Source organism: Rhinolophus ferrumequinum, chromosome X, assembly GCF_004115265.2.
Source record: "Rhinolophus ferrumequinum isolate MPI-CBG mRhiFer1 chromosome X, mRhiFer1_v1.p, whole genome shotgun sequence".
Taxonomy (NCBI): Eukaryota; Metazoa; Chordata; class Mammalia; order Chiroptera; family Rhinolophidae; genus Rhinolophus; species Rhinolophus ferrumequinum.
In genome coordinates, this window is record NC_046284.1 from 110606734 (window position 1) to 110628993 (window position 22260).

Consider the following 22260-nt stretch of genomic DNA (forward strand, 5'->3'; position numbering starts at 1 on the left):
CCCCAGACAAGATGAGTGCAAAAAGAAAGAGCTATTCCATTGAGTACAAGAAAGGAATCATGGAGGACCCCTGGGGCAAGAATCTTACAGCTTTCTGCAAAGAGAAGAAGTTGGATCTCCAAATGGTCTGAAAATGGTGAGCAGAGTACGATAACCTCAGTCAGCAGGTGGACGAGGGAAACACTAAGAAGCGCAAGTGTGGATCAGGTCAGCAACCATTATTTCCTGAGCTGGAAGACATCATCTGTGAATGGATTGCTGACAGGAGAGCAAAGGCTTTGGTTGTGCGCAGGGCCGATATTCAATCATTTGCACTTGCAATGGCACCACAGTTAGAAATATCCCCAGAAGAATTCAAAGCATCACAACACTGGCTGGATGGCTTCCTTCAGCGATATGAACTGTCTCTAAGATCGACAACACTGTTCAAGCTGGAAGATACTGAAGTTATCAAATGTGCACTTGCATTCAAGTCCTTTGTTGATGGCATCTACTTTTCTAAATACCAGCTCTCCAACATGATTGCTATGGATGAAACTGCAGTGTTTATGGGCCAAGGATCTCAAACGACAATTGATCAGAGGGATGCCTCGTCAATCTACATTCCCTCCGCTGGTTATGAAAGTGCATGTGTTACCTGTATTTTGGCAATTCGTCTGGATGGAAAGAAAACCCCACCTCTAATCATCACTACGGGCAAGAAAGATAAGTTTGAACGTGTTTCAGGCATTTATGTTCTTGAAACCAAAAAAGCCTGGTGCACACAAGCAGTTATAAGGAAGTGGGTCAATTTAATGCTGCCACTTAAGTCTTTGCGAGGTTGCCAAAGAGGTCTGCCTTCTAGTCTGGGATTCAGCCAGCACTCACCAAGCTAAAGACATGAAGAACTTCCTTGCAGAGAGAAGAATAGATCAAATAATGATTCCCACAGGAAGAACTGCCTATCTCCAGACTCTTGATATTGCAATAAACAAGCCATTCAAGGACCATTTGCACATGGAAATCAATGACTACATTGAAAATAGAATGGAGAGAAATCAGCATGGAAACTTTGTGAAGCCTAGCCTGCAAGAGATCGTGACTTGGGTGAAGAATTCATGGGATAAAATCACTGACAGCTATGTTGCCAATGCACTATGAGCAGGCTACATGGACAAGAAGTGCTCATTTAAGGAGAATTCTACTGCTGGGCATGAGAGATTGGGGCCAATGGTTGTACAGGAAATGGAGTCGCAAGAAATTCAAGACAGAATTCGGGGTTTGGAGAGTTATGACGATGTTCCAGAAGAAGATGACATGACTGTATTTGAATAAATGTAGATTGTTGTACATGAAAAACTAAGACATCCCCTGAAAATAAGCCCTAAAGTGTATTTTGGAGCAAAAATTAATATAAGACCTGGTCTTATTTTCAGGGAAATACAGTATACATGAAATATTATTAAGCAATAAAATAAGTGAAGTACTGGTGCATGGTACTACATGGATGAACCATGAAAACATTATGATAAGTAAAAGACGCCAGTCACAAAGACTGTATATTGTATGATTCCATGTATATGAAATGTCAAGAATAGGCAAATACATAAAGATATAGAATAGATAAGTGGTTGCCTAGGGCTGGGAGGGATGGGGGAACAGTGAGTGACAGCTAAGAGGTACAAGATTTCTTTTTGGAATGATATAAGTGTTCTAAAATTGATTGTGGTTATGGATGCACAACTCTGTGAGTATACTCAAAGTCATTTATTATATACTTTAAATGGGTGAATTTTGTGGTATGTGAATTATATCTCAATAAAGCTGTTTTAAAGAGATTAAAAAAGCCTTGCTTAGAGAAAAAAATTCCTCTATTATCAAACACATTTGGATCATTGGGACAGAAGAGGACGAAGATTGGTAGAGAGAGTGTTAGGGATGCCAGTGGGTGAATTTCTTGTTCACAGGAACAGGTAATGAGAATTTTAGGCAAATTTTCTCTCCAGGGGGTAAATTAATAGCTGGAATTAACTCAAGTTCAAAAAGAGCATTCCTAGCTAATTAAGAGTATAACAATCTGTCAGGTTTATAAGCATGGTGGATATGTTTTCAGAGTGGGCTTAACTATAACATTATTGCAAAAAGAAAACTTTTATAAATTAAAAGCATTTTAATAAGAGTTAATAAGAGTTTTAAGTGTTCTCTCCGAATTGATGCATATTAGCAAAAAAGAAATCCCCCAGACATATCCTTAACGTACAGAGTTATAACTAATTCCATTAATCTTGTTTCCTACGTATTGTAGGAGGATTAAAAATGCCTACTATCTGAAGCCATTCTCTATACTCTGAAGGTTCAAAAAGTGCTGTCTCTTGTGCTCAAACATGGGAAGGGGAGGGCAGGGTGTGATTAAACAGCCAGTTAGTGGCTTTTGTATCAAGCTAGAAAATAATTCCAAGCTAACTTGGGGAACCCATCAATGCTAGTCTTGTTAAAGAGCTGATTATATACCCATTTAAACAATGCCATTTCCATAGAGGTGAGGTTGCTCTGCTAATTGTTGTTCAAGTCTCAACTCTTCTAGCCAATTATTTCTGATTAAGAGGTTTTTCTGCCACTGTCCAGTCCTCAACTCTGCAATGCTAATGCCTCATGGGCTGGTTGTATGATATTATTTGGAGCTGCAAGGCATGGGCAATTTTTTTTTACTGTACATTGTCTCTCCAGATAAACTAGAAAAATATTAATACTATCATTGATTGAGTCCTTTTTATGTTAATTGTTTCATATGTATAAGTTTTTCTTCACACAACAGGCTGGCAGTGTATTTATATTAGTTATGTTCCCATTTTACCAGTGAGTAAACTGAAGTTTAGTGAGGTTAATTGTTGCCCAAGGAACCAGTGATAACTAGGCTAGTTTGAAAACTGCTTTCATATATCCACTGATTACAAAGCTCATGCTCTTAACTATTATGTTTCTGAAGTGTGGGCCATGGAGAAATTGTCCTTATGTCCTGTCTTTATTTGACTAGAACAGTTCTCATTTACACCTAGTGAAATTACTAAGAATGTCCCCATTCTTTCTTGTGGTAGCTGTGAGAATACACGTTCCAGATCTTCAACTGCAGGGAGTGTAATTGATCAGTGGCGTCTTCCATCATGTGCCTCTAGCAACAGAAAAAGGAAAAAAAAACACATGGAAAACCGTGGGAAGATTTAGGAGTCAGGCTGGATGTTGAGTACATCACTTCTGCTCATACTCCATCGGTCATAATTCAATTGCAAGGGGTCCTGGGAAATGTAGTTTAGTCATATGACAAGAAGGAATAGAACATGAGTATTGGTGAGCAAATAGCCAGTATCTTCTACAATCTGTAATACATTTTTTTCTTTAAATGTTATTGAAATATAGCTAACATGTAATATTAGTTTCAGATGTGCACAATAGTTATTCCACATTTATGTATCTGAAGAAGTGATCACCATGATAAGTCTAGTAACCATCTGACACTGTACAATGTTATTACAATATCATGGACTATATTCCATATGCTGCACATTACATACAATCTGAAATACTTTTGTTGTGCTTATATCTGGTAGCTTATTCAAAAACAATCGCTAGGGGAAAAAAAACCACTATTCTATGGTCACACATGAAGAGTCCAGGAGGTGTAAAGCATTCATTTACTTTAGATTATCTTTCAGTATATACAGAATCTGCCTGAGATGACATCTTGGGGACCTCATCTTCCCTTTCTCTGTTCCTCCAACTTGTTGTCTCTTTTTCCTATGGTCACTTCAGTACTTCCTACAACTCTCTTTTTCCAGCATTCTAGCTCTGCTCTGAATAAGAAGTATATCTATTTGAGGTTCTGAGAATCCAAAAAGGAGGGCAAGAACATCATTTGGAATGAAATGAGGCAGCCCTAAATCCTTTTGATTCCTCAAAACAATGCAAAATCTATATAGTTGAGACTAAGTGTGGTTTTTTGTGTTGTTGTTTTTGCTAATATTGACAACCACTTATGGCATAACTTCAATGTGCTTTATATCCTAACAAGTTTCCTGTAATCTTTGATCCAGCAATTCTCTTTTGAGGAATTAATCTTAAGGAGCTAACCAGACAATTTAGAAAAAACACATACATAAAGATATTTATGGCTGCATTGTATTTAAATAGTGAGGAACCAGAAATAATCTAAATGTGTGAATGTCTTACAGTAGGAAATGGTTCTTATACATTGTAGTACATGCACACAAAACATGAATACCATGCAGCCATCAAAAATGATGACTCATATCCATATTTACTTAATAGAAAAATATTCACACTATAGAAGTGAAAATTATATCACAAAATAGTAATTATATTATGATTTTAATTTTACGTGCATATATTTTCATTGAAAAATATTAGAATAAAAGAAAGAAAGATATTAGAAAGATCACACCAAAAATGGTAACAGTGCTTATCTTAAGGTGATGGAATTTCATATTGTTTTAATATTGTTTGATTTGATCTCTATTTCTAAAGATGTTTAGTACTTGCATAATAAGAGAGTGAAGACATAAAATATGGAATCAGAGAGTGTGAGATGACAAGTCTTAGGAGGGGAGGTCTGGGTTAGAAGCAGAGTGCTGACATTGTTCTTGGTGTTTATGAAAGCACTTGGTTCCTATTGTTCCCCACCTATTCTCTCATCTATCTCCTCCACTGTAGGAACCATCAGAGGAAAGTTCTCGTTTTATAATTTCACTTAAATTGAAATCAAAGAACATAGTATAAAGATATATTAAGCAACTTACCCAAAAGCAAATAAATTAAATTTCTGAAATAGTGGTTCTTTTGTCCTTTGTAAAGTCAGTTCCTTTGATTTTAATGTGTTATGAATAAAAACAATCTTATAATATTTTCCCGTTTCTCCAAAATATTTTTTAAAAAATGATACTTGGAAGAACAGGGTTATTAAATCACTTTTTTAACTCTAGAGCAGAACTTAACAAAAATGTTTGTTGATTTCAAAGATAGTAGGCTAATGAAATGGTGTAGTAGCCATGAGAATACATCTCTTGGATCTTCTACTCCGAGGAGCTCAATTGACTGGCAAGTCCCAGCTGCTACATTATGAAACCCAACTACATTTTGCTCCAAAGCCACACCTCCCAGGCAATGACAACTTGGCAGGGCTGCTTCCAGCTAATGACTGAGTGCAGCACATTCCTGGAAGGTGCAGGACTTCTCTGATGGGTGACTTAGCATCAGGACTCCCCTAAATTATTGTCGGACTCTCTTAGAACTGCAGTGCAGATTCAGATGCTTTCACCCAAGCTTCCATCCTTCCCTCTGTCCTACACTTGGGTTTAGATCTGCATTGCAATCTGATAACTCTTCCAGCTTCTCCCAGCTGATCTCCATTTTCTCTCACAGGCATGTCCCCTAATAAATTTCTTGAACATTAATCCTATCTTGCAATCTGTTTCTCAAAAGACCCATTCTAATGCAAATAGTTCATAACGTGCACAAGAGGTTAAAGGTTAAGTGATATGTATAACCACACTTGCCTTAATTCAGGTGCAGACCTGGAACCAGAAAAAAATCATTTTCCTTTGTGGCTGTCCTTTAGGGGGTCCACCGAATCCTAAACTAAAATTCTATTAAAATTTATTTCATGTTGAATGAAGTCGCTAAAGAAGTCTATTAACAACCCAACAATCAGAACTACTAATTACCTTGGCAGAGTCACAACTTGGAGCCCACAATCACAACCATCATCCAACAACATCACTGATCTTTAAAATTAATATGTGTTTATCTCAGAATATTTACCACTGATTCATTATTGGTTTTGAGCATGCCCCTTAAATACTATACTCTGTTTTCTTCATTTTGATTCCTTTACTCTGAGTCTCCTTGTGTTTAAGAGGAGTGGCTCTGAAGCCACATTGTAGGGCTTGAGTCCTGGTACCAGAATTTTTTTTACTGTGTGACCTTAGGTAAGTTATTAAGTTGGTGCAAAAGTAATTGCAGTTTTTACAATTATTTTTAACCTTGTAAACCGCAATGACTTTTGCACCAACCTAATACTTACTATAGCTTTGCCTCAGCTTCCTTATCTACAAAATGGGTTTAATAATAACTATCTCCTAGTGTTATTATGAGAAGAATGGCATTTGGTGCATAGTACATTCTCGTAAGTATTAGCTGTTGTGGTTAGTGTTGATTTATTGATCACCTCCTATGTGCCTACGTACCAGGCAATGCCCTAGATGCTCTGGAGAAAACTATGAATATAAAACAGTGTGGTTGAGAAACTCATAGAACAATAGAAAAGGCGGGACATAAATACTTGTGCAATGTGGAATAAGGGCTATAGGAAAGGAAAATAGAAGGTATAGGGGTTCTATAAAAAATAGGGTAAAGTGGGTTTAGGGAAGGCTTCCTAAGAGATATTACTTACACTTGAACAGAGTCCTGAAGGCTGTAGAACTTGATTAGTCAAAGCAAGGCTTGTACGCAAAAAGGACAGCTCATATTGAGGCGCGTGAATGTAAAACAGCATGGGGCATTCCAGGCAGGTGCAAGAGATTTGATCTAGTCCAGCTGAGGAGTGTGGGAGGAGAAGAATTCAAAGGCTGGCCTTGACTTCCATGTAATGCAATCTGGATTTCATTCCTAGGGAGTGGAGGGTCATCAGTGAAGGGGTTAGAATAGGCAAGAATCATCACCAAGGATGTGTTTTAGAAAGGTTTTTCTGGCAACTTTATGAAATATAAACCAGGTGTGGGACAGACTCAAGACAGACAGGAAGACCAGTAAGTAAGCTCTTATGGTAGAGCCAGAAAAGGAGAAGGCTGGTAAAACCAGAATAGAGAATACAAGAAGAGGAACAGATTTGCAGGAAGAGATAATAAGTTCTTCCTTTTATTCATACTCTGCTTAATTCCACAAAGGACTTGAAGTGATTTGAAGAAAATACACAGTGAAAAAAATGTTAAATAAAAAAATAATAATAAAGCACTAGGACCAGGAGGAATACAAATCAGATTAGGAAAAATGGGCTGGAATAGAAATAAGATATAAATAGGCCAACCTCTTTAGAGTTGAGCAGACATCATTTTGGCAGCCAAAATGACAAAATCAATTTGGTGTATAGTTGATCAACTATGCTATAGATCAGTGTTCTCATCATTACCCTACAAAGCAGCAGTTAATGAGAGCAATTGTCATGTTATGTTTAGGTGTCTGTGGAACATCTAACTAGAAATGTCAATACATTTATTTCTATGCATGGGTCTGGTGCCCTAGAGATGGGCCTGGGCTAGAGAAACACATGAGTGAGGCCTCATTGTCCATGTGGCCATCAGAACCATGGTATAGATTAAACTCATTCAGGGAGACTGTTAGTCAGCTTCTTGGCAAAGTAAACTACTGGTGTTGGTCAAGATGTTCTCTATAATCCGTTTAGCTCTAGCATTCCTTGGTGTCACCTTTCACAACCAGAATGCTATCTGTATTATTCATTAAATTTGGGAAAATATTCACTGAGCACCCTCTATCTGTGAGGCACTATTCTATGGACAGGGAATATGTCAGCGAATGAAACAGGCAAAAATCTCCATTCTTATGGAACTTACATTCTAGTGGGGGATTAGGGGATTCTAGCTCACCATCTGTCTGCTGCTTTGGAAAGACCTGGAAATCTGGGTCTAAAGAAATAATTTTGAGTTGGTTCCAGTGATGATCTTAAGAGTAATCCGTACTACACAGAGGATCTGAGAGAATGGAATTCTCTGGCCCTACTCTAGCTAGACCTTCTGGGCTACTTCAGGTTCAATTGTATCCAACTCAATTCAGTCTGATTCACTCAGAGCTGGAGCAAGGTCTATCCAATTGGGAGAGGCAGGTGAAGGAACGTTTGTGGAGCAGGACATCATTGCCTGTATTCTAATTTGCAAATGAACCAGATATTTGGATTATATGAGACATTTAATTCTTGAACTTCAGAACCAAACCACCTTGCTCAACAGTTCCTACTCTATCAAGAAAAATGTAACTTTTATTGAATATCTTGTTCACCTTGCCGAAGTAGTACACATAGACATAATGCCTTTGAGTTCTCCTTTCTTGCCTTCATATACACTGATTGAGTTTTATTTGTACTTTCATTCCCTCAGATTCAATTTTTCACTTCTAGTGGATTGAAAGATATACTCTATTTCCATTCTTTTTGTGATTACCCTTGAATTTTTCATACACTTATCTATCAAGTCTAAACTAAATCAATAATGTTATCTTTCCCTAAATAATATGAAGACCTTAAAACTTAAATGTCAATCACTCCCTGCTTACAACTCCTATGATTTTATTGATCATAATTTTATTTTAAATTTTAACTCTAAAAATTATATACTATTGATATCAAAATGTGCTTAAAATTACCCACATGTTGACACTTTTATATGCTCAGGATTTTTCTTTTATCTCATATACTCCTTCTGTGTTCATTTTCTTTTCCTGGAAGGACATTGATTGTACCTTCCTTTAATGATAGCATTGGTGATTAGACCATTAAATCACAGTAATGGTAATAACAATAATAATGATGATAAAAGTAATAACTACAAATTATTGCATGTTTGCCATGTGTCAGGGACTGTGCTCAGTGCTTTGAATGGATTATCTCTTTTAAATCTCACCAAAAATCTGTTAGATACCATTATTATCACTATTTTTCAGATAGGAAAACTGAGTGTTAGATTAAGTAAGGTGCTCAAGAGCACACAACTAGACAGGAAAACATTTCAGTCTAAATCCAGTGCCCTTGCTTCTAACCATTCTTCTTGAATCCATACAACAACAGACATATTTCAAAATTTCTTCTACAGTCTATTGTGTCTTGTCATTAGACTTACAGATTCAATTTGTGAATAGGGTGTTTAGCACCAATTGGAGCCTTGTGAATAGACAGTGCATTCTCATTTAACTTCCTGAGAGGTTTTTCAGATATAAAGCTATCATTATAATCAGAGTCCTTCACTTGTGGCTATACGTCAATAAATATATAAATTGCAGGCAAACTGTATCACAATGGCACATCATTAGTCATATTGCAGTAAATTTGACTACTTCAAGCTGTCTTAGCCTAAGCAGAAGGAAAGCACTCTCAAGTTTGTGATTTAACACCAAAAATATTGTTCTCCATTATTTAAAACATGCATACACGTTGAAACTTTTCTCCTCTGGGACCTTTTGGAGTCACTTCTTTGGGCACGAATCTCCCCAATCTCCCCAAATCATGATAACAGGTGTTTGTTTCAAATAACTAGGAACTAGGCTCCTCAGTTTGTGGTGCTAAATATCACCACAAACTATCTGTATGTTACCTGTAAAGATTTGCTTTGAATCTTGGCAAGAAGATTACATTATTGAAAGGAAACATCATTTAAGTACCATTAAGTAAACATCTCTAGTCACCATCTTCAGGCTTAGCACTAAGAGAGACACTGACTAGAACCCCAGCAGGCTTCTTTGTAGAAACTGACAAGCTGATCTAAAAGTCCATATGGAAATGCAAGGGACCAAGAATAGCCAACAGTCTTGAAAAAGAAGAACAAAGTTGGATGACTAATACTTCCAGGTCTCAAAACTTACTGCAAAGCACAGTAATCAAGAAAGTGTGTTACTGGCATAAGGATAGACATAGGTCAATGGAATAGAATTGAAAATTCAGAAATCTTCGTATTTGTGGTCAACCAATTTTCAACAAGGGTGCCAAGATCATTCAATAGGGAAAGGAATAGTCTTTTCAACAAGTGGTGCTGGGGCAACTGGATATTTACATGCAAAAGAATGAATATGGTTCCTTACCTCACACCATACATGAAAATTAAGAGAAAATGGATCAAAGGCCCAAATGTAAGAAGCAAAACTATAAAACTCTTAGAAGAAAACACAGAGAGTAAATCTTCATGACCTTGGATTACGCAATGGATTCTTAGATATAAAAAAGCACAAGCAAGAAATGAAAAAATAGACAAATTGTACTTTTTAAAATGAAAATTTTCAAAGAAAGCTATCAAGAAAGTGAAAAGACAATCTAAAAAATAGGAAAAAATTTTTGTAAATATATGTCTAATTCATATCTAACATCAAGAATATATAAAGAATACTTGTAACTCAAAAATAAAAGACAAATAACCCAATTAAAAGCTAGGCAAAGGATCAAAATAATCCATTGTCTAAGGCATAAAATAAGTTTTATACATTTCGAAAGATTAAAATCAGAGTTCTATTTGTTCTCTGATCATAATGGAAGTAAACTAGACGTGAATAAGATATGTTGAGAAGTGATGTCAGAAGCATGGCAGAGTGAGGGGTCCCCTTGATCTTTCCCCTTGAAGTTACAAGTTAAATAGCTATAATTCAACAAAGAATTCCCTGCACAACACACAAACACATCTTAGAGATCAGCATATTGAAACATCTTAAGGTGGGCAAATTGGGGTAAATAGGAGAGGAGGGAAGGGAGAAGTGCAGACACAGGGGCCATGGATGTCCGTCCTGGGAGAGGGGAGGAGTCAGGCTTCAGGTGCACTCTCTGTGGCCTGAACACTCCTACCTGAGTGATCAGCATATAATACGGCTGAACCCAGGATCTGGGCAGAGACCTGGGGCAGAGACCAAATACAGCAGTTGATAGCTGTGGTCTAGAAGCCACCACTGCCAGGCAGAAAACAAACCCACTGAGATTGCCTGCCTCCCCCACCCTCCCAGAGCTACAGCAGACCACAGAAGAAACAGTAGCACTGAACGTTGGGTTAAAGAGCAGAATCTCCTCAGCCCTGAGAACTGGAAAGACAGATCCTGAGTGGCATCTGCACACTGTGGCTACTCCCAGTAACAAGGGTGGAGATACAGAGGTGAGGCATCTGAGGTCTGGCAGTCACCATTACCGGGAAGAGAACAAAGCCACAAACACACCAGCAGCCTCTTCCATCTGATCCCTCCCCAACCCTTCACAGCTGATCCCAGCGGAGACACCTGGCACAGCTCAGGCAGCACAGCTTGTGATTTCAGGGGCTCAGAACCCCATCGCCCACCACATCCTCCCACAGGGTGGTGCCCTGACACCAAGGTTACCTGGTCACAGAGGAGATACTCACCTCCTCATGAGTAAAAAGTAGGAGTGTGGAAAAAAAGCTTACAGATGAGAGCAATTTATTTTAAATCACGTGATCAAGGCAGCTTTGGGCCTTGGGAAACTGCTAGTCCTGGGGCGAGGGTGTGGTGGTGGAGAGCTCATTTGAAGCCAGGCTGCATGGGGGGCTGGATGAAGCTGTGGGAGTGGTGGGCGGGGGCCAGACCCTCAGAGAACGGGTCTCAGAGTTGAGAGACAAAGACTGGCATGGAAAGGACATCTTGACGGTTCCTTTGGGGTGTGGGAGAACGAGAGGAACCTCCACCTGGGGCCAGACTAGAAGGGGCCCTGTCCACTTGCCTCGGGTCAGGTGATCACAGTGCACAAGCCAGGTGTTTTAGGCATCAGATGTCCAGAGAGTCTGAGAAATAAGGGTGATAACTCCCTTGAAGTGAGATGCCAAGAAGCCACTGGACCATCTCTCTTTTCATGGGCAGGGAAAGCCAGAGCTTGCTCCATTCAAAGGGCATTTGAATTAGGCAATTTGAGTATAATTTGGCAAACTCTAAGGGAGGGCTGTATGTTTGGTGATGATGAAATAAATAAAATGAGGGGTGGTTTGGATGAAAAGGCACCTGGAAGAGAAGTTGTTGGTCCTTGAGACAAATGAACTTTGACTTGCATCCTTCTGGAGAAGACAATCCCACACCCATATTAAATAACAGATGCTCTAATAGGGAAACACTACTTAGTTGTACTGGCTCAGCAACACTTCGGCTCATGTGCATTTCTATAGTGTTTACAGTTGCATATTCTTTAATAGAAGCTGGAAATAAAATTCTGTGAGGGCAGGTTGTTATCATCTGGGGTCACAATCATCTTCGTAATAATTGCCATACATTAAAAGCACCAAACTTTGCCTGACACTGTCCAGGTGACTTATATCCATCACATCACATATGCGTGTCTATGGTCCCACGTGATAGACTATCAGATGCACTCTGCAGATAAGGAACTTGGAATAGTCTCAAATTGAAGGCTGCTAAATGACGTAGCTGGACTAGACCCTGGCTCTGAATTCCTCTAGAGCCCACCATGAGCCACTTCTTCAAGTCTGGCAGACGCCTCACGTCACTTAATTCACTTTTCTGCTCCCTACTGCAAGATGGATTTCAGGTGTTAAAAAGCAGGACTTCATATCCAACATATTGTTTTGCAATACACAGCCCGAGGAGTACTCAATAAGAATACAAAACAACTATGAGGTATACATAAAGGAAGAAAAAGATGGTATTCAGTGACAATATCATAATCTACAAAGCAAATATCAGTAAACCTCAAAAGATCAGGGGCTCACAAAATCAGTGGGCTCAGCCCCTTCCCTTTGGAAAGCAGACCTATTAGAAGTGCAGTCGGATGAGAGGCTAAGTGTGGCCAGTGAAGAGAAGGAAGAGATCGCTGTGTTTTCTCTGATAACACAACCCCTGTCGTGGGCCCTCCTCTGCCTTTGCCGCACCTTCCCCGCCTCGCACCGCTCCTGGGGCACAACAAGGTCTCTGCTGGGTTTGCAGTGCGGAGACTAATCAAGAGCTTTCAAGGATGTACCATTTCCCAGGAAGCCTTTCAGAGGAGACAGGAGTCGAGAGGAAGACTCTGATGAATGAGGGCTGATGAGACATACCACTTGGTCACTGGAGAGAGACTGGCTTCCGTCTGCTCTCAGACCCACAAGGCCCGGACAGGGCTGTCGGGCTGAGCATCCCCTCCCCTACTTGCAGGGTGGTCGGGGACATGCGAGCTGGGTTCCATGTGGGTGACCTTAAGTTGCAAGAAGGAGCAGTCCGGGGGCCCAGCGTTAGTCAGGTAAGGGTCCCGAGTGAGCATTGGGGGCACACTCCTACCCTGAACGGAGAGGCCCCAAGGAGCCTGAATCCTGCTGTCACCCCAGGAAGGGCGCAGGGAGGACGGCCTCATGCAGCACTCCCTGACCTTCCCGCTCTGGCACCCCAGGAAGGGAGCACCGTGGTCTGTGGCTCTGAGACCCAGGACACCACACGGACGGACGCATTCCAGCCCTGCTAACATTCAAGGGCAGAGCCCGGAGGGACAACAGGGTACCACAGACCCCAGGGCAGTGAGGTGGCACAGAGACTGCCCCAGCCACCAACCCTGGGATGCCTTGGGCACGGCTATCAGACTGACTCGGAGAGAAGGGGGGCAGAATGGAGGGCCCTGGTCTCAGGGGAGGGTCCTCAGGGAAGCCAAGGAAGACGTCCCCGGCCCTGCCAGGAGCGGAGGGGAGGACCCTGAGTCAGGATGTAGGGAACCCTCCACGCTCAGAACTGAGAGGACCACAGAGAGCCCTGGCCCTGCTGGCTGCCCCGGGATACCTGGGCACTGTTGACAGGATGTGACATACTCACTTCCTCCCGTGGTGTCACAAAGGGGTGAGAGACTTACTCTAAGGGGTGCGGCCTAAGGCCCGCAGGGGGAGGATCTCTAGGCTTTCCAGAGGCCGACCTGAAGACTGTGAGGACGAAGGGAACCACACACCTCACAGCAGGGGAAACACGACAGAATTCTCTTCCTTACCTGGCCTCAGGAGTCCGAGACAGGTATGGCCAGAGGCGGAGACCCTCACTTCCTCCTAGGGGTCTCAGGGTGGTGCTGGCCTTAGTAGGAGGGGTAGGCCTGAGGGCTGGGGAGGAAATCTAGGCCAGAACAGGGGTGGAAGCAACCACTGAGGGACCATCACCACTAAATCGTAGGGATGACAAAGAATCTGGCCACATCCCTGGTTTTACGGGGCTCTCCCGCTGAAGTTCCCCCAACACTTATTTACATCAGGTCTGTGGCAGTTGAAATCCTTAGTTTGAAGGTGGAACCACCATTCAACTAAAGGTGTAGGCATACCAGGCCCTATGTGGAACCAAAGTAAGGGCCCTTAATGAGGACTGAGGGCCCCAAAGTATCCAGGACAGAAAACTCCCCACAGAGCAGTCATCACTGGAGACACCTGGACAGGGGTGATAAGCTGAGGATCCCCTTCACTTACTTCTTCTGCATTCCATGACTTCTCACCAATTGAATGACCCTCTTGAACGTGAAATAAAAGACTCCTAAAACTAAAAGACTGCCAGCCCCTGCTGTCCCGTCAGTATGCTTGAGTCAGAGCACATAGGATCCAGCCGAAAGGGGGAAGGCTGATTTGAACAGAAGCCCTGTGGGTTTTTCGAGCAGTGCCTTTGGGGAAAACTGCAAATGTAGCCTTCCTTATAACCACAGTGGTATTTCCATGCCCAAGGTGCACACATCCTTTCAACCTTCGTCCCCCAGGTGCCCTCATCAATGTGCCTCATCCCACCTGACCATTGTCCTGGACCAGAGTCATCATGCCTCGGGGTCAGAAGAATATGCCCCATGCTCGTGAGAAATGCAACCAGGAATCCGATGACTCCAAGAGTCACAAGACACTTCAGGCAGCATCAGTAGAGGAAGAAGACTCCCCCTGCTGCTCTTCTTCTGTTTTGGGGGGTAATCCCCAGATTCCATCAGCTACTGTGACAAGTAGCACTTCCCAGGGCTCTTGGACAGCCTCATCTACCACCATTGCCTCTTCACGTGCTTTTCACACAAGATATGATAAAGATGATGAAAGTCTAGTTGAGGAAAATGCACATTCCTCTAACACCTTATCTTCTGAGAACTCGTGGAGTGAAGTTCTAACTATGAACGTGGAATTGAAGGAGCAATACCTTCTGCACAAATATAAAACGCAGCAGCCCATTCTGAAGGAAGAGATTATCCAGATTGTAGGAGAAAACCAAGACGAGTTTGATGACATCTTCCAGAAAGCCTCGGATCTTATTGAGGCCGTCTTTGCAGTCGACTTGAAGGAAGTCGACTCAAGCACCCATGTATATGACCTCGTCAGCAAACTGAACCTCCCCAATAATGGGAGGGTGTATGCTGGCAGGGGATTACCCAAGATGGGTCTCCTGCTGAATATCCTGGGCCTGATCTTCATTAAAGGCAACCGGGCCAGCGAGGAGGAGATGTGGCAATTCCTGAATATGCTGGAAGTATACGCTGGGAGGAAGCACCGCGTCTATGGGGAGCCCAGGAAGCTCATTAACACAGATCTGGTGCAGCTACAGTACCTGGAGTACCGCCAGGTACCTGACAACGATCCTGCACGCTACGAGTTTCTATGGGGCCCAAGAGCTCACGCTGAAACAAGCAAGATGCAAGTCCTGGAATTTTGGGCCAAGGTTAATGACACAGTCCCTAATGCTTTGTCACCTTGGTATGAAGAGGCTCTGCAAGATGAAGAGAGAACACGAGCCACAGAGGCAGTGAGGGCTGCCACTGGTACCACAGCCGGACGTGATATCATGGCCCCAGCTTCTCCCACCACTAGTGATGTCTGAGGATTTTTATCAAGATAAAAATAATGACAGCACAATAGGGATTTTTGTGGAAATGTGAAAGAATCCCACAGTAAAATTTTGGGGAGAATGGAATAGAAAAAAAAAATAAAGCATCATCAACCTTGATTTTACTGACTCAGTGTTTTGTTTCGTAAAAATGTTGTATATCTTGGCGTATTAAAGAATGCAGGAGATAATAAATCTTAACAAGTTAGACCTCTCACTCACTCTCTCTTCTATTCCCAAAACATAATTGAGCATCTGCGCTTTGGAAGGCTCTGTGCTAGTCCTGGGGTTGCAGAGATAAAGACCCAGCCTCTGCCCATAGAACTTTGGAAGCTTGGAGCTTTAGTCATGTAAGGAAGATGTTGAGATCCCGTCTATGACTTACAGGAAAGCAAAAAGGATGAGTGAGACGGGAGGGGTTCCAGGTGAAAGTACTCAAGGGTAAACCCCCTGCGGCAAGGCAGTTTAAATTTTGGAAGCTACAAGTTAGTCCCCGCAATACACTTTTACATTAAACTACACGGTGGACTGTATGAGGCTATGGGACTGGTGAGCAGAGGCCAGATCCTCAGATGAGGTGTCTGAGTTGAGAGAAAATATTTGACTGAAAAACTGCACTGTGGTGTAAGGTGTAAAATTAAGGCCCAATAATATGGGCTGCCTGGACATTTGGTGAAACCAGCAGGGCCTCACATCCCCGAAATGCAAGTTCCTCTCCACAGTCTTCACTTGCAGATAAGGTCCCCAACCAAACAACCAGCTTTATAAGGGGACAAGGCATAGATCTTGCTCATTCCTAAGCAGCAGTCTTCTGTTCCCTACCAGCCTGCAGAATTTTGCAGACAATCTGATTACACGCTGCCATGGGAACTAGGGGTTAGCTCACCCTCTTGATACCAAAAACGCTCCCTCCCAAAGACACTGTCTCTTCACTGTGTTCCGGAGTGCAACCCCCGTATGTCACAGTGGGGCACGCGATGTCCTCCCCGTCCTGCGAGTACACATGGTTAATAAATGGCTGTCTATCTCATCTCTACAGTGTCCAGTGTTGTTTGTGTGGACACTCCATGACCATAGTGTGGAAATCCCTTCCTTACCTCATGGGGTAAACAAAAGGCCATAAAACATGCTCTTGCAAATTACATTGGGATGGTAGATAACCCAGCAAGAAATATCTACCTGGGGCAGTGTATTAGTTATCTCAGGCTGCCATAACAAAATACCCCAGACTGGGTGGCTTAAACAACCAAAATGCATTTTCTCACTGTTCTGGAGGCTGGAAGTACAAGATTAAGGAGTTGGCAGGCTTAGTTTCCTCTGAGGCCTCTCTCCTTGACTTGCAGATGGCTACCATTTTCACTTGGCTATCTCGTTGTGAGTGCATCCATGGTGTCTCCTTGTGTGTCCTAATATCTTCTTATAAGGACACCAATCAAATTGGATTATGGACCACCCTAATGGCCTCATTTTAACTTAACCATCCTTTGAAGACCTGATTTGCAAAGGGGAATAGAGATAAGATGCATGTTGAAGAAAAAAGACTACTATATATATATGAAATATATATATATATATATATATATATATATATATATATTTGAAACTTCATTTTATATTAATTTAATGGTAACCACTGGAAAAAAAATCTGGAACTGAGATACATTACATAAAAAAAGGGGAAACATAGAATCATAGGATACTACCAAACTAAAATAACAGAAACACAAAGGCAAAGAAACAATGGAGACACCGAGCTACGAGAAAACAAAGGATAAAATGGCTACAGGAAATCCTCAGATTATCGATAATCACCCTTAATGTAAATGGCCTGAGCTCACCAATAAAAAGGCACAGAGTAGCAGATTGGATCAAAAAGAAAAACCCAACCATATGCTGCCTTCAAGAAACACATCTCAGCTACAAGCACAAATATAGACTCAAAGTGAAAGGGTAGAAAATGGTACTCCAAGCAAATGGCATCTAGAGAAAAGTAGTCATAGCCACATTTATGTCTGATAAAATGGACTTCAAGATAAAAAAGGTAACAAGAGACAAAGATGGACATTTCATAATAACTAAAGGGACAATATATCAAGAAGACATACACTTGTCAATAGGGAGCACCAAAATATGTAAAGCAACTTCTAACAGAACTAAAGGGAGAAACTTACAAAAACACAATTATAGTAGGGGAACTAAATACACCATTGACAGCTATGGAGAGATCATCCAAACATAAAATCAATAAGGAAATATCTGCCTAAATGACACATTAGACCAAAGGGACATAATTGACATTTACAGAGCCTGTCATCCCAGAACATCAGATTATATATTCTTCTCTAGTTACATGGAACATTCTCAAGGATAGACCATATGTTGGGGCACAAAATTAGCCTCAACAAATTTAAGAATATTGAAAGCATGCTAAGCATGTTCTATGATCACAATTCTTTGAAATAGAGATCAACTGAAAAAAAGCAGGAAAAACCATGAATATGTGGAAATTAAACAACAACCTACTAAAGAACAACTAGGTCAAAGAAGAAATAAAAGGAGAGATCAAAAGATACATAGAAATAAATTAGAATGAAAACGTAACATATCAAAATTTGGGGGATGCAGCCAAAGCAGTAATTAAAGGGAAGTGTTTTTTTGTGTGTTTTTTGTTGTTTTATCAGTACAGGCCTATCTCAAGAAACAAGAAAAATTCCAAATAAACAACCTGACATTACATCTTGAAGAACTAGAATAAGAACAAATGAAGCCCAAAGTCAACACAAGGAAGAAAGTAATAAAAATGAGAGCAGAATTAAATGAAATAGAGAACAAAATGACAATAGAAAAAAAATAATGCAACAAAGAGCTGGTTCCTTGAAAAGATTAATAAAGTTGGCAACACCCTGGCTAGATTCACTAAAGAAAAAAGACAAACAAAATCAGAAATGAAAGAGAAGTTATGAAAGATACCATAGTAATACAAAAGATCATACAAGAATACTATGAAAGACTATCCACCAAAATAAATAACCTAAAAGAAATGGACAAATTCTTAGAAATATATAACCTTCCTAGACTGAATCATGAAGACTGGAAAATCTAAATAGACGAATCAACAGTAAGAAAATTGAAATAGTCATCAAAAACCTCCCCAAAAATTAAAGGCCAGAAGCAGATGGCTTCATTAGTGAATTCTACCAAACATTCAAAGATGATTTAATGCCTGTCCTTCTCCAAAAATTGAAGAAGAGACAATAGTTCTTAACTCACCTTATGAGACCAACATTACCCTGATACCAAAATGATAAGAGTAACACACACACAAAAGAAAACTACAGACCAGTATGTCTGATGAATACAGATGCAAAAATCTTAAACAAAATACTAGCAAATCAAATACATTTAACACATTAGTATTACGAGCAACTGGGGTTCATTCCAGGGATGCAAATATGGTTCAACATATGCAAATCGATTAATGTGATACACCATATAAACAAAATAAAGGATAAAAGTCATGTGATCATATCAATAGATGCAATAAAAAAGCATTTGACAAGATACAAAATCCATTTATAATTAAAACACTTAATAAAATGCGTATAGAAGGAAAGTGCGTCAACATAGTAAAGGCCATATACGACAAACCCTCATCTAATATCATACTTAATGCTGAAAAACTGGAAGTGTTCCCTCTAAGATCAGGAAGAACACGAGGATGCCCCTTCTCACCACTGTTACTCAACATAGTATTAGAAGTCCTAGTGAGAGCAATCAGGCAAGAGAAAGAAATAAAAGGCATCCAAATTGGGAATGAAGAAGTCAAATTGTCAATTTTTGAAGATGGCATGATTCTTTATATAGAAAACTCTAAAGACTACACCCAAAAACCTATTAGAAATAAATACAGTGAAGTTGTAGGATACAAAATCAATGTACAAAAATCCATTGCATTCTTATATACTAACAATGAAAGTTCAGAAAAAGAAATGAAAAAAATATTCCTTTTGCAATTGCAACAAAAAAAATAAAATACATAGGGATAAACTTAACAAAGCATGTGAAGAACCTATACAATGAAAACTACAAAACATTATTAAAAGAAATTGAAGAAGACACAAAGAAATAGAAAGACATTCTGTGTTCATGCATTGGAAGAATCAGCATCCATAGTTAACATAGCCAGATTACCCAAAGCAATATGCAGATTTAATGCAATCCCCATCAAAATCCCAAAGCCATTTTTTAAAGAACTAGAACAAAAAAAAATCATCAGATTTGTATGGAATCTCAAAAGACCCCAAATAGCCAAAGCAATCCTGAGAAAAAAAGAACAAGGCTGGAGGTATCACACTCCCTGACTTCAATTTATACTACAAAGTGACAATAATCACAACAGCATGGTATTGGCAGAAAAACAGACACACAGACCAATGGAGTAGAATTGAGAACCCAGAAATAAACCCACATATATATGGGCAGATAGTTTTTGACAAAAGAGCCAAAAACATACAATGGAGAAAAGAAAGCCTCTTTAATAAATGGTACTGGAAAAATTGGAAAGCCATGTGCAAAAGAATGAAACTAGACTGCTATCTGTCAACATAAACCAAAATTAGCTCAGAATGGATCAAAGACCTAAATATAAGACCCAAAACAATCAATTGCATAGAAGAAAGCATAGGTACTAAAGTTATGGACTTGGGTGCAGAGAGGATTTTATGAATTTGACCTGAAAGACAAGGAAAGTAAAAGCAAAAATAAATGAATGGGGTGATACCAAATTAAAAAGCTTCTGCACAGCAAAAGAAACAAACCATCAACAAAACAAAGAGGTATGCATTGGCACCACTTTTATATTCTAATTTGAGCTCCTCCCACCAGCATGAGTTGCATACATGTCTCTTATTTTTCCGATTGTCCAATGGTTAACTGTTGGAACACACACTTACGTGTATCCACATATTCTCACCCATAGTCTTCGTAGGTCTAACACTATCTGGTAGAGACAGTACAAACAAGGCTCATAAGAAGGAAAAGACAATAATTCCCTAAAGTTCTATAATATACAAGGTCACCTCTCTGACAATGGAGTTAATACGGTACATAATTATGCAAAGAGGTGTTAGTTCATATCTATTATTCCCCTCTCTCAAATTGTACCTCCTTGAGCCTGCCAAGAATAAGAAATGGCCCATTACAAAGCCATATACCTCTTAATGACCACTCAGTTAGCTACACAAAGACCTGGTTAAAGCTTGAAATTACCTCTTGAAATTTTCCAATTAGCTATTAGACAAAGGCCATCCATTTCCCCAGACACTCTCTCGGGAGGAGGGCTTTGGTGCTTGGGAAGTAGGGGAAACATAATCAGATTTACATTTTTATCAGAATATCCTGAGTGGTAAGTGGAAAGTGATTGGGAGGAGGGGTGCAAGAGTGCATACTGGGGGACCAGGAAGAGAAAAAGGACAGATACATTTGTGATCTTAATTTTGCAGTCAAACAACTCGCAAAAAAGGAGTTCATGCACGAAAAGGAACATTGCCAATAACATAGGTTCTAGTTCACACTATGGAAATTACACGGAGATGGTGGTGTCTTAGAAAATTTATAGGGTTTCATGAATATGGATTATCACTATTTTATACATAGGAGGGAAAATGTAATAAGATGAAATGGCACCCCCCCAAAAAAATCACTAAACTGATAGAATATATGATCTGTACAAACTAATATAATCTTTTCCTCATCACTTTCCAAAGGGAGAACCTCATCAACCAAAAAATAAATAAATAAAATAAGCCAGACACTTTGTGTGTGATCATGACCATTTTATATGCATTTGGATCAAAATGACACAACTGGAATAACTATGTGGGTTTTGTTTTAAACTTAAATTTAACAAATGGTATTTCAGAAAGTACAATCCCCATACCTCAGACACTCTTCCTCAGAAATGAAATTTCAACTTTCCTGACACTAAATTTGGGCAGAGGTGTCAAATAATTATAATAACTGCAAGCTGGCCTCAGCTAAAATAGCATTTCAGCAGCCTGCCACTGTCATATAATCAACCGCACACCCACTGCTGGACTTGATACACAATTGTGGCACCAAAAAATGATTAGAATATACCTCTTGGTGCCAAGTATTGCAGTACAGCAAATTAACCTTTGACCAAAATAATCATTTTCCCCCTTTCTGGATGTCTAAGTCAGTTAAGCATTTTCAGATCAGTGCAACCATATGTCCACCTGTAACACTTGAGAAATTACTCCTTATTTGCAGAATAACCTTCTGTCTCACAAAGGACATATTATGTCTTCCAACTCAGAAGGTGGGGCTATTTCACACCTTTAAACTGACTATTGTGTAAACTGACTATTTCACAATATTTGACACATTAAACAGTCCAGAAGTGGTCGCCTATTTGCATCATATTAGTACATCATATTTAAACATTCCCACATAAATTTGACCTAAACCAGTAGTCCTCTACAAAATATTTTCAAGGCTTTAATTTTCTCGGGATTGTCAAGATCAATACCTTTCTCTGCACCATATATCTTTGTGGCAGTAATTAGCTTTGTAGAATTGTTGTTAGGGAAAAGCAGGTTTCCATGGAGAAAAAGAAAGGTCTACAAGTTGTTATGTATATAAAAGCAATTTCAGGAGGTAAATGGCATAGAGTGGGCAGCT

General features: G+C 40.0%; 1 protein-coding gene across 1 annotated transcript; it reads left to right on the forward strand.

Annotated features, from left to right (window-relative positions):
• The first annotated feature begins 14514 nt into the window (after positions 1–14514).
• Positions 14515–15552, forward strand: LOC117020286 (melanoma-associated antigen B5-like). Its single transcript, XM_033102650.1, has one exon. The coding sequence runs from the start codon at positions 14515–14517 to the stop codon at positions 15550–15552; it is 1038 nt and encodes a 345-aa protein (XP_032958541.1).
• Positions 15553–22260: the final 6708 nt, after the last annotated feature.